The sequence below is a fragment of the Anthonomus grandis genome, chromosome 5, assembly GCF_022605725.1.
Source record: "Anthonomus grandis grandis chromosome 5, icAntGran1.3, whole genome shotgun sequence".
NCBI lineage: Eukaryota > Metazoa > Arthropoda > Insecta > Coleoptera > Curculionidae > Anthonomus > Anthonomus grandis.
The window spans coordinates 31613665-31632008 of NC_065550.1; the positions used below are offsets into that span (position 1 = coordinate 31613665).

The window sequence follows — 18344 nt, forward strand, 5'->3', positions numbered from 1 at the left end:
TTATTTAAGTTTTATGTATATATATATATATATATATATATATATATATACATACACTTGAAGTCCTTAATATATGGAAGCAAAAATTTGCTAGTATATTTAAGAAAGTGGTTCAATTATTGAGATCATTAGAGGGGTAGATTTTTTCAACCCTTTTATATATATTAGGTATCTATATCAACCCGAGATCCACTAAATATATGGTGAAACTCGAGATCCGACCTTGTATATCATTAAAGTCACCGCATAACACGAGATCCAACGATGTTGCCAGATCAAATATTGCCATTTTGTAAAACAAAATTAGGTTTTGTTAATCTTTTATGTTTACCGATAAACTATTTCTGTATTAATACAAATGAAAACTATAGAAGAACGTAGAGTAACAACGAAAAACTAAGAAGTAATCAAAGAGGTCTATACTGTGAGGATAATGTAGCTTTGAACAAGTAATTTAAACAGAAAATAGGACTATATTTTAAAAATCTTCCGCTAATATTTTATATTTCATTACGGCTATAGATAATATGTATTAGATAGGTTATATTAGATTGCCACAACATTAAGGGAAGAGGTCGGATCCCATAAAAGTCTATGTGTTCGGATTGATGATTTTTTTTCTTAATGAAGGCAAACTAAACAAATTCAAAAAAGTAGTCTATTTTTCTCAAAGAGACCTCTTAATAATTTGAGACCATTGAGTTTGTGTCCCTCCAATCTCTGAATTTTTAAACTAAACAAAGTACTCATTTCTTTTTTTTAAATTAGTTAAATATATAAATCTCGTAAATCTGTGATATTTTGGTTATTGGTTCATTTCTTTCATAGAATATTAGGTATAAGTCTTTATGGTAATTAAGGATTACCGTCAAAATAAGGAATATTATTGGCTTAAATATGAAGTAAATTTATATGGCGACTCATTTATTGACGTAGCTTGATTTTTCATTGTATTTATTACTCGTAAATTGACTTCTTCAGAATTTTCTTCTGGTAATAAGTTATTTGCAAGATTTTTAATTTTTTTTTTAATTATACTCTAAAAATAATATTTTTCTCACAAAAAAATTGGTCAATCAGAATAAAAGATATCGAATCATGAGTACTCTTGTTTTAGAAATGTTATATGTTGGAAAATACGTACTGAAATATTTTAATTATTGCTGATATTAGTTATTAAATGTTTTGATAATTACAAGTGTAAAATATAAAAATACCTGAAAAGCTTCCGAAAACCTACTAATTTAACTTAATTTACCTATTTTCATTTTAATGTAATAGAAAAAAAGGAATTGTCACAATCGCTTGAAATGTTTACATTTTAAATAATAGCCGAGATTTAGGGCGATCAATGTTATACTCTAACAATACTTTTTTACACGTTTTCGAATTATCGAATTAAAATTGAAGTTGGTCTTTTATTATCCCCCACCGTCTTCGAGAAAATATGTACTTTTCTGATTAATTCATAACATTATAATAATAAGCGTTAATAACTAATAAGGTTTATTCAGCGTTTGAGTCAATTGAAGAAGTATTTGAGATTATCGACTTAGGTGTATTTTCAGTCCGGTCGAGTCGAGATTATTATACGGCATGAGATTTTGGGGTTTGTGTAGTCAGCACTCTCTTCTTGATTTTTCAAAAGTGTGTTAGTTAGTTTTAAGAAGAAGATTTTGTATAGTATTGCAAATGCTCCATTCTACGTTGGTTAACAAATCAATCATGTATAAAATTAAAATCTGTAATCATTTGCTAAGGAACACATTGAACAGCGCTTTTCTCTTTTCTTTAAGCTATTTCGGAAGAAGGTCTGCAATTTTCTTCTTGGAAGTGTTTACAATAATCTGAATGAGTTTTATTGTGATAACATTTAAACATGATAGATTCCTTTCAAATGTTTGTATTTTTATTATTTTAATTAATTTTAACACTTTTAAGAGTTTTTTAAATCAATTTTTTATTTCAAAACTTCAGTCTACTTATTTTCAATGGATTTATACTATGTATGCTTTGAAAGAATACCTTGCAAATGGAGGTTGTTATTTTTAATTAAATTACAAAATACAAGAAAGATATTTATATTAACTACTTTGCTACTTGACAGGTTCTCTATTCAAATATATAGACATCAAGATTATTCGAACTTCGTTGTCTCTTCTAGTTTCCGCATCCCAGCCAAGGATATTATTATTGTTTCGATTCTCTTAGTCTGAGTTTAGTGTATTGTAAATATTTTAAATTAACAATCCAGTTAAAACTTTTAAATAATTAACACTTATTTAAACATTATATATATACAAATATTTACAGAGATACAGGTAACTGAAATGATTGGTTATATAGTGCATTTACGATGAAAGGAACAGATTCATTTTATATTAAGATATTTTTTTCTTCTTTTTTTATTTGGTTTCATCGATTAGTAATCGTCACTTGAGCATTTTTTAAATAAAAATTTTGAATAAATAAATGAAATTTTATACAAGGTGCCAAGTAGAAAATAAGGCGTCACCCTTCATTTTTCTAAATGGAATATCATGATATTTTACAATTCTATGATATATTTTGAATACTTTTTGTATAGCATACTATATGTCTAAAGAAACATAAGACATTAAAAAATAAAAATTAATTCTAGATTTATTGCGACTACTGCTCGTTTTACATTCTTTCATACACTAAATACTAATAGTGTTAGCATCTGCCATGCATTGATTCTTCTTTTAGGTTATTTTTATTTAGAATTATTGAGAAATATTTAGCTGTTTTGTTTGTTATGTTTAGGATAGTTCACATATGCTTTTCTTAATATAAGGAGCATGTGAAGCAGTTTTTTTTTATAATCGATGAACTGTCCTTTTTGTCATGCTGTCTTCTTTTTTTATAGTGTATGCTTTTTTTTCTTTTGACAAATAAACGATTAGTATTGTAATATTTAATTTGTTGTCCAATTGATTCAATACGTCCTTTGCAATGAAAATTTTGGTTACAGGGTGTCTCAAGTTAACACGTTAACACAACTCACGTTAACAGGGAAAATTGCAGATTTGGGCAACCAAAAATCCTCATTTGACCCAACAATATCACACACAGTGCCATCATAAATTTAATATGTGGGCAAGTATTGTGAAATATCGAATCTTTGGACCCTTTTTTTTTCGAAGATAAAATACAACGGAAAGCGCTACTTAGACTTTCTATAGTTTGGACTTATCCCTGCTTTAGTTGTTTTATTCCTTGATCCACAAGAGGCTGACATACCTAGTAACGAGCGAGATATAGTTTCAACAAGACGGGGAGCACCTTCTCACTTTGCCATTGCTATTGGCCACCCGATGTAACTCCATTAGATTTTTTTATAGGTATATTTGAAACCCCAACTTGGTGTGAATAGACCAAATAATATTGATGATTTAAAGCCAAGAATTTAACAAGAAATTAGACTAATCGATCAAAAATGCATTGAAATTACAGAAAATTGAATATCGTAGAATTGTAAAATGTAATACAGAGGGTATTCCATTTAAAAAAAATAATGTTGACGCCATAGTTTCTACTTAAGGTACCCTGTATAGAAAATTTTTATTGTAAAAAACGCGCAAGCGACAACGCTAATCGACGTGTCCGAAAAATAAAAGAAAGAAAAAATACCTGAATTTTAAGTGAATTTGGTCTTTTCATCGTGAATGAACTATGTATATACATAAATGATTATAATTGATTTAAAATTATCTTAATGGCGGTCACTTCACACAATGTATTAATTTCTGTTGCAATAAAGTATTATAATTAATATTTAAACATAATTATTTCGTAAACAGTTGAAGATAGGTATTATTTATAAAACATGTACAAAATTATTCGGTGAATTTGAAAATGCAAAAATATACAAGAGGTTTCATTTAAGAAAAAAAATTATCACAAACTTGTTCAAAATATGTTCGATTCCAAAATATAATTCACGTTATTTAAAAGAATTATAGGATTTTTATATTTTTGTTTATCAACTTACAAACTTAATAATAAGTTGAATCAGATGGATATTCATGTTTATGTTTTATATTTTTTAAAAGACTTGATATCTTTGTTTTAAAAGGACTTATGTCTTTCTTGCTACGTATACAAATATCGTGAGAATCGAATATCGTCAGAAATGCAACTGGGCAAACAAACAGACTCGAGATCTCAGCTTGTGGAGAAAATATACTCATTTTAAATTTCCACTGTGATGAGTCAGCGTAGTGGTCAATAGGCAACATTGCTCCAAGAAATATTTTAAACTTCAAAAATTGCTAAACTCTGTCAAACACCTCACCTCCAGTTAACCTCACTTTGATATGTCATATGGGAACCTCCATCGTGTGACACATCGTTGTAAGAAGCATGTAAAATGGTTATTCAACAGTGCCCAAAAAAAATGTGTGGTAATAAAAGACATTTTATCAACTTAAACTTTAGTAGGCCGAATGGTTACTCTCATAGTGTCACACATTATTTTAAATGGCAAAGACTTTTCCATTTTACTTCGCCAAAAAAAAATGGATGCAAGTTGAAGCGATTTACTAGTAAAAATGTATGGTAATAAACTGTTCATTAAGTTCAAATAGTCCAATTTTTTGAAAATACAATATATCCTTGAATCGTCCAATCTTTGGAAAAACCAAGTAGATATCATTTGATAAAACAATTTGTATTTACAACAAGATCCCCCGCACTACGCTTTGACAGTTCGAGAGTGGCTTAGATTTTTTCCTTTGTGGGTATTTAAAAAGCAAAGTCTATAAAACTCCACCTGAAAATATTAATGATTTAAAGGAGCGAATAACTCGCAAATATAGATATATTAGCGGACAAACACTTGGTAATATTCGTGAGGAATTTCAAAACAGACCATATTATTGTCTCGCGAATGACAGAGCAGATTTTGAGCACTTAATAAAATAAATCCTATGAACTGTTAATAAAATTGTTTTTTTTATGAACCTTTTTACACCCTGACTCTTTATAAGTCTATAAACTTAAATTTTTATACACCACTATAGGATACCCATATGACATACCAAAGTATGACTTCGATAAAATATTCAGTATTACCAGACATTATAGCTCACTATTCACTGGTACTTCAACCAATTTAATTTTTTTGCCACTGTTAAATAGACATTTTAATGATGCTCACAATGATGTATCACACGATGGGGATTCCCATTTGATGTATCAAAGTGAGGTTAGTTGGAGGTGAGGAGGTAATTGACAGAACTTTGTCAAATATAAAATTAAACGTGAACCCTCTATATCAATAAAAGCTGCAGCGTATAAGTTAAAAATGTTTTAACAGTTTTTACCATTACTGATTTTTTAATCAAAATATTCAAAAAAAAGGAAGCTCACCCTCAGCCTTCTTTTCCATAGTAAATTTTAAAGTAGATTCTTTGGAGTTTGGAATTAATGTAACCTTAACACAACTATTAAGATCTATTTCGTTATAGTGATAAATTGAAAAAATATCATCAATATATTGCAATCATATTTTAGGTTTTTCTTTATCAAAATCTATTAATAATTTGAGATTCAATTTTTTTTTTCAATAATTGAGCCTATAAGATAGTATCTTAATGGATTTTTACTATAACAGTGATGTAACACCCAACAAAATAAGTAACTCATTATGAATTCGTCACAACAATACAGATTTTATTTGACATCATGCTTATGTGTCTTCCAAAAACTGGAAATAATCGTTCACATTTCTTAGGTCCTCAAAGAAAATTTTCACTTTGAATCCAGGCATTATTTATTTTTTGTTCCAGGATTTTGGGCCTAATTTTTTATTATCCCTTTAATGTATTAATTATATGTGTGTTTTAGGCTCTTTTATGAGTTTTGTTATTCCATATTTCAAGTAGAGCCAAGTTTTTTAAAATATTTTTTTATTTCAATGGTTTCCAGGAAGGCACTGTGCAAGGCTTTAAATGCCTGGAATAAGAATGAAAATAGCTCCCAAATCTCCTCAATTCCAGGCAGTTGACCAATTAATTATATGTGTGTTTTTGGCTCTTTTATGAGTTTCGTTATTCCATATTTCAGGTAGAGCCAAGTTTTTTAAGGGATTTCATAATTTTTATTATTCCAGGCAATAGAGCTTAAGATTTTTTGCGATTTATGGCAAAATTTTCTTCTGAGTTCCAGGCAGCAAAGTAATTAATTTAATTTATGTTTTAGACTCTTTTATGGGTTTTGTTATTTCAGGCAATAGAGCAGGAAATTTTTTCTCTAATTTTAGGCAACTAAGCAGACCTTTGTTAAATTCTAGGCAATAACGGTCATAATTTAACTTTTTTTTAAGCACTTAAGTGATTTTACACAGAGATAAACTAAAACAAATGTTCTGTGGTAAGACATCAAAGAAACTTCGTAAAGCAAAATAAGTGAAGAAATAACGGAAATGATCTAAGTCCACAAAAATAATAAATGATTAAAAATCTAAAATAGTGGTAAAAAATGACCTATTGTCCTGATCAATGTACTTTAGCATTGCGCGAAGGTCTTTTTTCTTACTTTCCTTCATTTGCTCAACACCAGGCAGGGCTAAGAGCTCAACCGACTTAAAATTTTGCACAGTCACACCCTTTTTTAATACACGGCACTTCTTCCATCCTATTAAGTCACTGAAATTTTTCTTGTACAATACTATGCCGGGCTCTTCTTTCGTCACACGTAACCACGACTCACACTCACCCATATCTAAGAGTATGGCCTGGAAGGTCTAGCAGCCGCAATTGCCGTTTTCACATCGTTTACTGTCTGAAGCTTAGAACGTTTCGCTTGTTTCTCGATAAGGGCAAAATCTCTATCTGAAGACGAAAAACTATGGCCGGAAATTAAAAATTTAAGGTCGATGGTGTCAAAATGTCCATTGGCTACTAATAAAATGTATAAGAAAATGAACATTCGGTTTTTTAATTGCCCTGCGCAGTTGTCACTCCATATACATAGTTTTCGCTTATAAGTCGAAAGCTGACCTGTGTTCAAGGCTTGTAGAAGACATGATGCCATTTGGTAGCCACCTCGGCCCGACAGTCCTTCATGCCATATGCACATTATACCATCTGACGTATCTTGCACATGTATTCCAAAATTGTAGCATGACAACTGGCGGCTGTAATACATACTACTATGCGTTAATTTTGGTAGGGAAAAAACTTTCTGTAGATCCATGGTAATCGTACAGGTATCGCTACCTGGAAGAGTACTACTCGCACTGTCTTCTTGAATGACCTTTAGAGCTTTATCTGTTTTTCTATGATGCAACTCCAGCTCGTTTTTAGCTTTTTTTGATACATTAAAGTCTATGTTCTTGCTTCTTAAAAAAAGTAAATCACAAGTCTTGCACGTATCAACTCTAGGTCTTCTAAAAGACAGATGTGGAAAATCCTTTATAAAAACTCTTCTATAGAATTTGTATGTTATAGTGCAACCAGGATGTTTTATTTTAAAAGCGTTTTTCCCTAAATTACACCCTGTCTAGTCTGGGTCTGTTTCAATTGAAAATCCCGTACCAGGACGTGCCGCGCCTCAATCTTTCACCCTTGACACACAAACCTTTGAAAAAATCGATTAAACTTGCGCCATTACAAACCACATTACAGTATGTAAAAATAAACAAAATAATGGGGCTCTGCCACTGTAAACCTTGCTGCAAAAGAAAGAAAAAACACTACTCCGGAGGCTCTATATTAGACAAGGTAATCAGTCAAAGCTCCAACCAAGACCAATGTTTACTCTACAAATTGGCAGATTACAAAAAAGGTACTACCTAGAAAATTTGTCAAACATATTACACTATCCCAAAATCGTTTTAGGGGGCGAACTAATAAGCGCCTACAACGTCGGAGGTTTGGCGGAATGCGAAAAACTCATAAGGGATCAGTTCGGGCAATTAATGTACCACGACGGAAAAGGTCAAATTATTAATCGGTCCGAGTACCTTAGATGGAAGTTTCGGGATCACGAGCAGGTTATTTTGCCGATAGAAGCGTCGCTGAGTCGACACGACCCGTTGGGCACTTGGACGGACCACGAGGCCTGCTGGCAGATGCAGTACAGAGGTTCTTTGGGTGAAACTTTGTTGCACGTGTTGATCATTTGCGATACGAAGATCCACACGAGGTTGGCGCGGACCCTTATTAAGTGTTTTCCCAAATTGGCTCTGGATGTTGTCGAAGGAGAGGAGTATTTAGGTAAGTCATATTTTTTGAATGGATGATTACAACTTTACAGGTTACATAGTTTGGGTGCACGTAATATTTTAAAGATAGTTTTTTGCCTTAAAACTAATCAGCCATATTTATGTTTGTGCATTAGAATGGTTTTGAGCAAATCAAACCATCACAGGATGCCTGACAAGGTTTAACCATCATTTTGCAAATTTGCCTTTCCAATTTAGTGGGAATATTGACTACTAAGACTTGGGTTATTCTCTAGTCTATCAGAGAGGACTTAGTTTGTTTCTTACGGGCACTCCTGTAATAAAACCTTCAATATTTTGATTTCCATTTCTTTGGGAAAAGCGGGGACATTTTTCAAAAAATCACCAACAACAAAAATTTCCAAATTTGAACTACTGGAACTTAAGTTATTTCCTAGTCTATGAGAGAGGACTTAATTTATTTCTTACAGGCACCCTTACCTTTGAGACAGTCTCTCTTTATTTAGTCCAGCAGTTTGTGTTGTGGATGCGATGTTTTTGATAAACCTATTAAAGTGTTCAAATGTTGCAAGTTTTGATTTGAAATCTGCAATCATTTGTTAAAGTGTCAGTTTCTTTTATGGTAAAATGTTTTCCTGACGGGTTAAAAGCGGCTCAAGTTATTACCGTTTATAAAAAAAAAGATGACAATAATGAATAGGATAATTACAGAGCAACAAGTTTACTATCTAGTGTCTCAAAAACGTTGGGCTATTTATAGTTTTTCCACGGGGTTTCGATTACGTCGATCTTGATATTCTACTACATAAAATGCATAAGTATGGGATAAGGAAAATAACATTAGCATTGGTAAGATGAACTTTTCAAGAAAATAAGATAAATTCTTTAGTAGCATTAGGCTTACACATGTTGTTTTAAACCAAGAAACAGGAAAAACACATATTACCTTAGTTAATAATTCACTTATGGGTTTTTTAAATTGGTCCATCGGTATCCATCGAAAAGAAATTGTGTGTTATATGGAGCCGGAATATTTTGGCTATAAAGGAATTGAAATAGATTGTTTGTGGTCAGAACAGTAAGAGGACAATTAAAAAGTATGTGATTTATATCACCATAATTAACATTTGAATCATCTAAAATTTTGATTTTATGCAAATGAGCCAATCAGTGGTATATTTGCTCTATTTATATTACCATCTTTATACCAGTGTTTTGTCGGTATATTTTTATGAATTTGATAATACTGGGCGTGTGATAATTTCCCGAATCTTTCTCAATCATTTTTCCATCTCTCAAGTAAAATATTTTAAATTTTAATTAGACTGTCCCATAATATGGGGCTTTCAACTGACTTAACTTTTCAAGAATCGGCAGCATTATCGTTATGTCTCTTAAGCCAAATAAATTTAATATTACAGGAAGGATTATTGATACTAAACATATAGTGTTATTTATAAAATATAATGGTTGAGAATTGCTTCCTTTTGGTAGCCAAAACTCTCTATTTCGCAATACCGAAAGAGAATCTGTCAATATAAGTCCGTGTTTGTATCTATTGGATATTGCTCCTTCTAGCAGCCTCTGCAGTAAAAATAGATACATTTTTTCACTTGTAAAAGTATAAGTAGTATCGCCGCTCTTAGTGAGCAAATTAGAAAAAAAGATATCCATACAGTCTCAATACTGTAAGGATCTTAAAATTCAGATTGATAATTTGCAAATAAATCACGACGAATTGCAATAACGCATCTTAAAGGTGAAAGCCGATAATGAAAAGTTGTTAAAAAATCATAAAGCTTTGACTGATTTAAATCTCTTGATGGAACTCTTAGAGACGACGACACTTATAGAAATGAAATGAAATTTCTTTAAAAAAATCTCTGCTTCAGTTAGAGGTCAGAGCTGATAAGAGTAATATAGTGATCGATGGTTCGTTAGTTTTTGAAGTAACAAGACGATAATCTGCCTGAAGGTTAAACTTTTCTTACTTAACATAAAATCTTTAAGAAATAATTCTTTCGATCACAAATATTTCAAACAAATTGGAAATATATATCGAACAAAACACGAAAAGGGAAATCAAGGAAATAACACAAAAACTGAAAAGACAAATAGAGGCAATTAACAAACTTTGGATTCTAGGCTGGCTTGAAATAAACAAATTCAAGGCAGTTGACAAACTAGGAATGGACATAGATACACAAACCGAGACCAATAAAAATCATATCGCAACACAAGTTAATGAGGAGGATTTCTGGCTCAAAATTAACGAATTGGCGCTTTGGTTTAAAACTGTTTTTATACAGCAAGAATTTTGCTTATTAAAGATTAAAATGCTGAAAAGGAATCATGTGTTGACTGAAAGATTAATTCTGCTTATATAGGTCTCCAGACGACTCATTTTGTTATAAACTGGAGCAATTATTAACAAGACTTGTTAACAATTGTTTTACTTAATACTTAGTATTCTGTTACATGCACGCACTTTGTTGCCTGGAGACTTAAGTATTAATTCCTTAAACCCGGATTGCCTTGAAAACCTAATGTTAACTTTTAATTTGCATATGCACGCATTACACCTTTGTCCTCTACATGTCTATACAACTTTTTTATATTTAGTGATTGACAACACCAGTATTGTAAATCCAGGTCTCTCGGATGATGAGGCTGTTATTACTATTACTATTTTAATATTGTCTTAAACCGTAATACCAGCAACAACCGAAGGACCGAAAAACTAACTTTTGAACCTTCGCCAGCATTTGCAATGTTACTACATGGAATTCTGCTTCGTTTTCTAAGATAAGCTTGAATTACTCAAGTAATTGAATTACTGCACATTCTGAGAAAATACTTTATTTCTTCCTTATCTTTTATGGCATCTTATAATAACTATAAGTGTGTGTACAGAACAACCATCTAGTTTGCCAAAAGGAGATATTTCAATGATCGAGTGGCAATAAAAATAAACAGCGTGAGATTTTGTTCATATGCAAAGTTAAAGGCTGATTCATATAAATGGTTTTTATCTATTGTTGCTAATGTGAAAAAATGTACGATATGAAATTCAGGCACTGTTGGTCTCATGTAATTTTATGGATAACGGTATCTCCCTTTTTTGTTTGTTTATGTAATATAAAAAATTTAGAATAAAAATTCTTCTGGATGGACCCATAAATTAAAGTTGGATAGGTTTCCTAGTAGTCTCTTTTTAAGAATGGTGATTACTGAATTCCTCTTTTTATTTCAAGCAAATGAGTTACAAATTTCTAATTATTTCCTTATTCCAGGGAGTAGAATCATTAGTTTTTCTTTTGATTTGAAGCAATTGAAAATTCCTGTTTTATTCAAGAGAAGGTTGTTTATTCCAGGCAGCGGGATTAAGGTTTTTTTTTTCATTATCCGAGACAGTTATTTTTAATTAATTCAAGGCACTTGGACCTTAAATTATTTCTGTTTTATTCCAGGAAAATAAGTCATAAATTCATTATTAATTTGTTATTCCAGGAAGTTAAACCATTAATTTAATTATTCCTCTCTTATTTTAGTCAGTGAAATCAAAAATTCATGATCATTCGGTTGTTCCAGACTGTGAAATGAGACATTTTTGCCTTCTGTCCCAGGCTGTTGATGTCTGGACTATTCCTGTTTTATAGGCAGTTCAGCAAATTTTTATAACTCATTTTTGGGCTCAAAACCGACGTCAAAAAATTACTCGTTTTTTTTTAGTTCTGCTCGGATCCTCTTATAACCCGGTGTTTTTGTTATGTACTTGATGAGAACAAGCCGCTGGTATAGTTACTTCGAATTCGATAAAAAAAAAATCTGAAATAATCGATAAGTACCCCCCTTATGTTACCCGAAAAATGAAAAAACCCAAACTTTGAAGGCCGATATCTCGGTACTATCATGGAAATTTCAACGGTTTTTTCTTAGTTTCGTTTTTCTGAATACAACGAGACTATCCGCAAGGTCGTATCTCCTATAATAACCGAGATATGGCATTTTCGATTTTATAAAAAATGAAGCTAAAATTCATTTTTCATTTCTGCCGATTTACTAATAATGAATTCCTCCATGCGTTTTTCCAGTTTGTGTTTTGTTGCTTCGGTTATTTATCAGTCGATGTTATTCGGTCAAATCTCTGTTCTCCAATGTTCCTATGTTCTCCAAAACTATTTGTTAAGACTTCTTTTAGTTGTAAATATTAGCAAAAGTTGTATTCTTAGAACATTGAAAGGCCTTTCAATGTTCTAAGGTTGTACTCAAAATCGCGCAACGCATGCAGAGACTCGCTATTATACGACTGGTCAATTTCTTCCTTGGGTGCGGAAATTCCATGGCACCAACATGTAACCGAAATCTATAGGCAAAACCTAAAGTCAAAAAGAGACAATATTCCTTTTATCCCACATTTCCCTACATGCTCTATTTATTTCTCTGTTTAACCTCAATAATTCGGTTTTTTTAATGTAGATTTTTCTTATCTTTTCAAGAAGTTGCAGCGTTCTGTCTGCCAGTAATTTTTCTTAAAGATCTTTTTTCTATATGTGATTTTTTCTACAGAGGTTTCTCTTAGTAGTAGAATAAAAAGTAGTTGAAAACGAGTCACCTGTAATAGGAGTCGAGAAATTGGAATTTTAAGTACAGGAGTGCCTGTAAGAAAAAAAATAATTTGTCACATATAAAACGGTAAATCAATCGGTTCCTATAATAGCCAAAATTAAGGAATTATTGGCTCTTGAGATTCTTTGGAGACTTTTTTGGACGCAATGAGGGTACTGTATAGCAACAGTCGTATTTTGTGACTTCTCTGATGCTTTATATTGTGTTGATCTCGAAATTCTGTTGTACAGCTGGAGTTTTATGGATTCCAATGGTGTTGCCGTAAGATTACTTGTATTTCACTTTGTATATTTACTTTTATTTAAGTCCTACCACATTGATAGATCACAGGCAGTGTTATTACAAAGTAGTACTCCCAAAAGTTCAATCTATCATCATAGGTGTGCCTCAAGGTTCTATCTTGGTGGGGCCTTTTTAATTTTTGTTAATGACCTTCCAAATCTGAAGATCTTTGGAAAATCTATTATCATTAAATGATGCTATCATTGTCTTGTGGAACAACACATAAAAGGAATCTTCCTTTTTTTTACTACATCAAACTATCAGCTGCAATCTGAATACACTTGAAGATTGGTGTAAGGCTAATTTGCTGGCACTCAATATTTCTAAGATCCTAACCTTTGAGTGTTAGTTGGGTGTCTCCACTTTAAATTTTGAACCTCTTGAGATTCAGGAGGTTCAGAAATTCTTGGGTATCTGGATTGATTCAGCATTTAAGTTTTCAACGCACATTCGCGAGACAGCAAAGAATGGTTGATATGCTGCGAGGGTGGTAACTTGTGAATTGGGTGCTAGCGACGTTTATTATGCCCTAGTCCAGTTTCATTTACGATATGGAATTTATTTCTGGAGTTTCTTTTTCAAACGCTTTTAAATTTTCAAAAACGAGCGGTTAGATTCATATGTGGGTTAAATCGTTTTCAATCTTGCAACCCTTTTTGTCAGTCTCAAAAGATATTAGCGCTATCATTTTTGTTTATTCTAAAAACCTGTTGTTTGATCCACTCTAAATTTAATACAGTTCTAGTCCAGGATACGAAGGCAATGAATCTGAACAGCAAATAGAGAAAATCATAAGAAACCAAAATGAATGGATTATTGACACAGATGACCTAAAATTAACATATTTAAAAAAAAAAAGGAACATGGAAGCAACAATTTTCGCAGAGTGTTCAGGAGCTATGTTTCAAAAATGCATGCAATACAAAAAGATACATTTTGGATGGCAGCGTTGTCCAATATATGAGGACTTGAGTGTCACAAGGTGCTATAATTGGCAGGTTGCTCAAGTAGACCGAATTTTACTGAAATTCAGACAAGTGAAGAAAACCACTGTTTTATACCAGAGGTAAAGAAAACTTTAGGAATAGTTATTGATCAGTATTTAAAATGGACAGAACATCGCACCTTAATTCATAAATTTTATCTTAGAGAGTTTCTCTGCATTAAACTGATCAAATTAGTATACAAATCTCTAGTGGAATCATTGCTGCGGTACGGCCTTGTAGTATGGGGCGGTACATACAAAAGTAATTTACAACCATTACGGGTAATACAAAACTCCATATTAAAGATAATTTTTAGGCGATATCGAACTAAATCATTGTATAACAGCCACATCTGCAACTTAGACTATTTATATATACATTATATTTGTACCTATATACATAAAAAAGAAACACTAAAAAAATTCGTAAACCATCATCATCAAACAAGAGCAAATGTTAATAGACACTTAATTATACCACCAAATAAAAAAACTATAAATTTAAAATTTGCAAATTATTTAGCACCAAAATTTTACAACTTAATACCAAATAAAATTAAAATTATAAGTAGGATTAAGATTTTTAATGAGAGGTGTAAGGACTTTATTGTAAATAATTATGAAACTTTTTCTAAACTTATGTCATAGGGTAGCAAAATAGGACTTAATTCCACACTTGTAAATAAATAGGAAAATGAATGAATATATGATACATTTACATTTTGAGGAAATAGTATATAAGTAATATTTTAGTGCACATACAGGGGTATCAACCTCTAGGTGCCAATTAAAAAAAATTTTTACTAAAATGTTTTGTATGAATATTTAAATTTGAATAAAATTTGATTTTATTTGATAGCTACTAATAATCCTAATTTTACAATGAATCCTTTAATTTTTTCTAGTTTATAAATATTTTTAAGGGAATTAAAGCGCTCTATGCGGGGAAAGGAATATCATACATTCTCAGAGTACTTAGAGGATAAAATAATATAAATAATTAATATTATGCTTAGTACACTTTAACTCTTGGGAGATACCCAACATGTTTGCCTTCCAGGTGCCAGCGCACTCCACTTGGCCATAGCTTACTTCAACAACGAACTAGTGCAAGATCTAGTGGAAGCTGGAGCTCTGGTGAACCAGAGAGCTATAGGTATATGCACTTTATTTAAACATTAAATAAGAAAATAACAAGTTTTGGTCCTCCAGGTAGTTTTTTCTTACCGAGAGACCAACAAAAGCCGCATCCGGCGAAACACACCGATTACGAAGGACTCGCTTACCTCGGGGAGTATCCTTTGGCATGGGCCGCATGTTGCGCCAACGAAAGCGTGTACAATTTACTGTTGGATAATGGGGCGCATCCGGATTTGCAAGACAGTTTCGGCAATATGATTTTGCATATGGTGGTCGTCTGTGATAAATTGGTAAAATCAATTTTTGCTTTTGTTCTCGGTTGGGTTTATTAAAGGAACGTTTTTAGGATATGTTCGGGTATGCCTTGAGGCACCCCAAGCTACCGGCTAGTAATGGTATTTTAAATAAGGCCGGACTTACTCCGTTAACTTTAGCTTGCAAATTGGGTGAGTCATTATATGTTCAAGAATTTAAAATTGTTTTATTAACCTGTTAAGCACCGACAATATTAGATATTTGCCGGTTTTTCCGTGGTGATTTAAATACTTTACGCCTGACAGTGTCATTTAGGAATTAGGAGTATAATTGTCACCGCTTTTGGCGTTATAAAGAACCTAAGAAGAAAAGTTGTTCAGCAGAATAATATGTTTATTAAAATTATTTTTTTTCTTTTAATTTGTAAATTTTTTAAAAAACGCTGAAATAGGTGTCTAATGTTTTTGATTGAAGAATATTTATGCAAATTTTCAAGGCTCTAACTTTCTTGGTTTTTGATTTATGAGCATATTAAGATTTTTTGAAAAAAATTTAGTTTTTTCAAAAATACTTTTTTCAACTTCCTTTACATTTCTCAAAAAACGGTGAAATAGATGTCTAATGGTTTTTCATTGAAGAATATTCGTGCCAATTTTCAAGGCTCAAACTTTCTTGGTTTTTGAGTTAGCGGCATGCTGACATTTTTCGAAAAAGAGAATACTTTTTCAAAAAAACTTTTTTTTCTCGTATTTTGTACATTTTTCAAAAAACGCTGAAAGAGGTGTTTAATAGTTTTAACTGAAGAATATTTATGCCAATTTTCAAGGCTCTATCTTTCTTGGTTTTTGAGTTAAAGGCGTGTTCAGATTTTTCGAGAAAAAATTACTTTTCAGAAAAAAAACTTGTTTTCCCAACCTCCTGGATATGTTTCAAAAAACGCTGAAATAGGTGTCTAACGGTTTTAATTAAAGAATATTTGTGCCCATTTTCAAGGCTCTAACTTTCTTGGTTTTTGAGTTACAGGCATGTTAAGATTTTTTGAAAAAACCCTGTTTTTCTGTATACCTTATACAGGGTGTCCGGAAAGTCAACGATAATACTGAAGGGGCTGATGGAGCAACTCATAAGCACCCAGAAAAACATAAAATGACCTTAGTAAAAAGTCTATGGTTTTCGAGATATTGGCACTTTAGTGGAAGTCACCAAAATCCTATTCTTGGATCAGATTTTCGATTGTCACGCCTTAAAAATAGATATTTTTTAGAATCTCTTTTTAGCTATGCAACACTGAATAGCCATTTTACTGATCAAAGACAAACATTAAACTAAACGGCCAAAAAATTTAATAAGAAATCTATTCTAAAATAAAGTATTACTTATTTTTATTTTTTTAACTTTGAATGATGACCGCTCATACTGGACCGAAAAATTGTACGGCAACCCGGCTAATACCTTAAAAAGTTTGCTAATTTAATTTAATTTTAAAATTACCCAATTTGTTTTAAAAAAACCTTTACTGTTATTGTGATGAGAGTGAAAAATAAACCTAATCTACCTTATGAAAAAAATAAAACAAATTTATAATTATTTTATGTTCAAAAAATATTTTTATTTAACTTAAAAAAAAATTAAAAATCAAATAATATGTTCGAACTGTCTACCACCAACGCGAATGCAGGCGTGGCATCTTTTAATAAATGACCTATTGATCCGTCTTGGATTCCTAGCAGCGTTAAGATCTTGGGCTGCATCATTTATTCGCTGCCGTAATTCAGCAATATTATTTATTGGTCTTGCATACACCTTTTCTTTTATGCAATCCCAGTAAAAAAAATCGAGAGGGTTTAGGTCTGGAGACCTGGGAGGCCATAAAATTGGACCAAGTCGGCCGATTCTTGGGCATAATCGACTTCATGGGCATAATGTGCCGGGCAACCATAATTTTGGAACCACATTATTCGGCGACTGGCCTAAGGAACATCTTCTAAAAGAATTGGTAGATTGTTTCGACAAAAATCTAAATAAGCCTGCCAGTTCAAATTTTGTGGTAATTCGAATGGGCCAGTTACACGTCCGTTCAAGATACCGGTCCACAAGTTTACTTTAAATCGGTACTGTGACCTTTCTTCTCGAATAGAGTGGGGATTTTCCAACGCATAAGTGTGCAAATTGTGCATGTTCATAAAGCCATCCTTTTTGAATGTACTCTCATCTGACCACAGTATATTATTTTAAAAATTCGGATCCTCTTCATTTTTTTGCAACATTCTGCGGCAAAATTGTAGGCGTGGTTCGTAGTCTTGAGGCAGTAGGCTTTGCACTCATTGAACATGATAAGGGTGATATTGAAATCGCCTAGTGATGTCGTTTACTACCGATTTCGGTATCCCTGTTCTTTTTTCGATTGCTCGTGCCGAAGTAGTCGGATCATTTTCAATTTCTTCTAAAACTTGATCAACATAATCAATACGAGGTCTTCCCTCCCGAACAGGAGCATGAGGCATTCTGCCTTCGGAATACGAGCGGTGAACATTAATAAATACACGATAGTCAGGATATCGGGCCAAATTTGGATATCTTTCTTGATAAAGATTAGATGCTGCTAGAGCATTTCCTCTGCATTCACCATAAATGAGATGCATGTTTGCATATTCTTGGGCGGTATACGGCAAGGGCATAATAAATGATTAACCAATAAAACAAACAGCTCAAAGAACACAGTCCACAGGAAAATGAACTCAAAAACAAATTCAAAGCAAAAGGTAACAGAAACGTTAGGATACAAGCAAAAAAGTAGTTAGTTCACGGAATACTGTAAACAAACTAAATTCCAAAAATGTT

The 18344-nt window shown here is 32.1% G+C and overlaps 1 protein-coding gene across 2 annotated transcripts in view; it reads left to right on the forward strand.

The window, feature by feature from the left end:
* The first annotated feature begins 5643 nt into the window (after nt 1–5643).
* Nucleotides 5644–18344, forward strand: part of LOC126736052 (uncharacterized) — a 41013-nt gene continuing 28312 nt past the window's right edge. For both annotated transcript variants that reach the window (XM_050440251.1, XM_050440250.1), the window contains exons 1-5: nt 5644–7812; nt 7866–8243; nt 15169–15264; nt 15321–15538; nt 15595–15694. In XM_050440251.1, the coding sequence (XP_050296208.1) occupies nt 7674–7812; nt 7866–8243; nt 15169–15264; nt 15321–15538; nt 15595–15694 (931 nt within the window). In that variant the 5' untranslated portion in view covers nt 5644–7673. The remainder of the gene's footprint in view (nt 7813–7865; nt 8244–15168; nt 15265–15320; nt 15539–15594; nt 15695–18344) is intronic.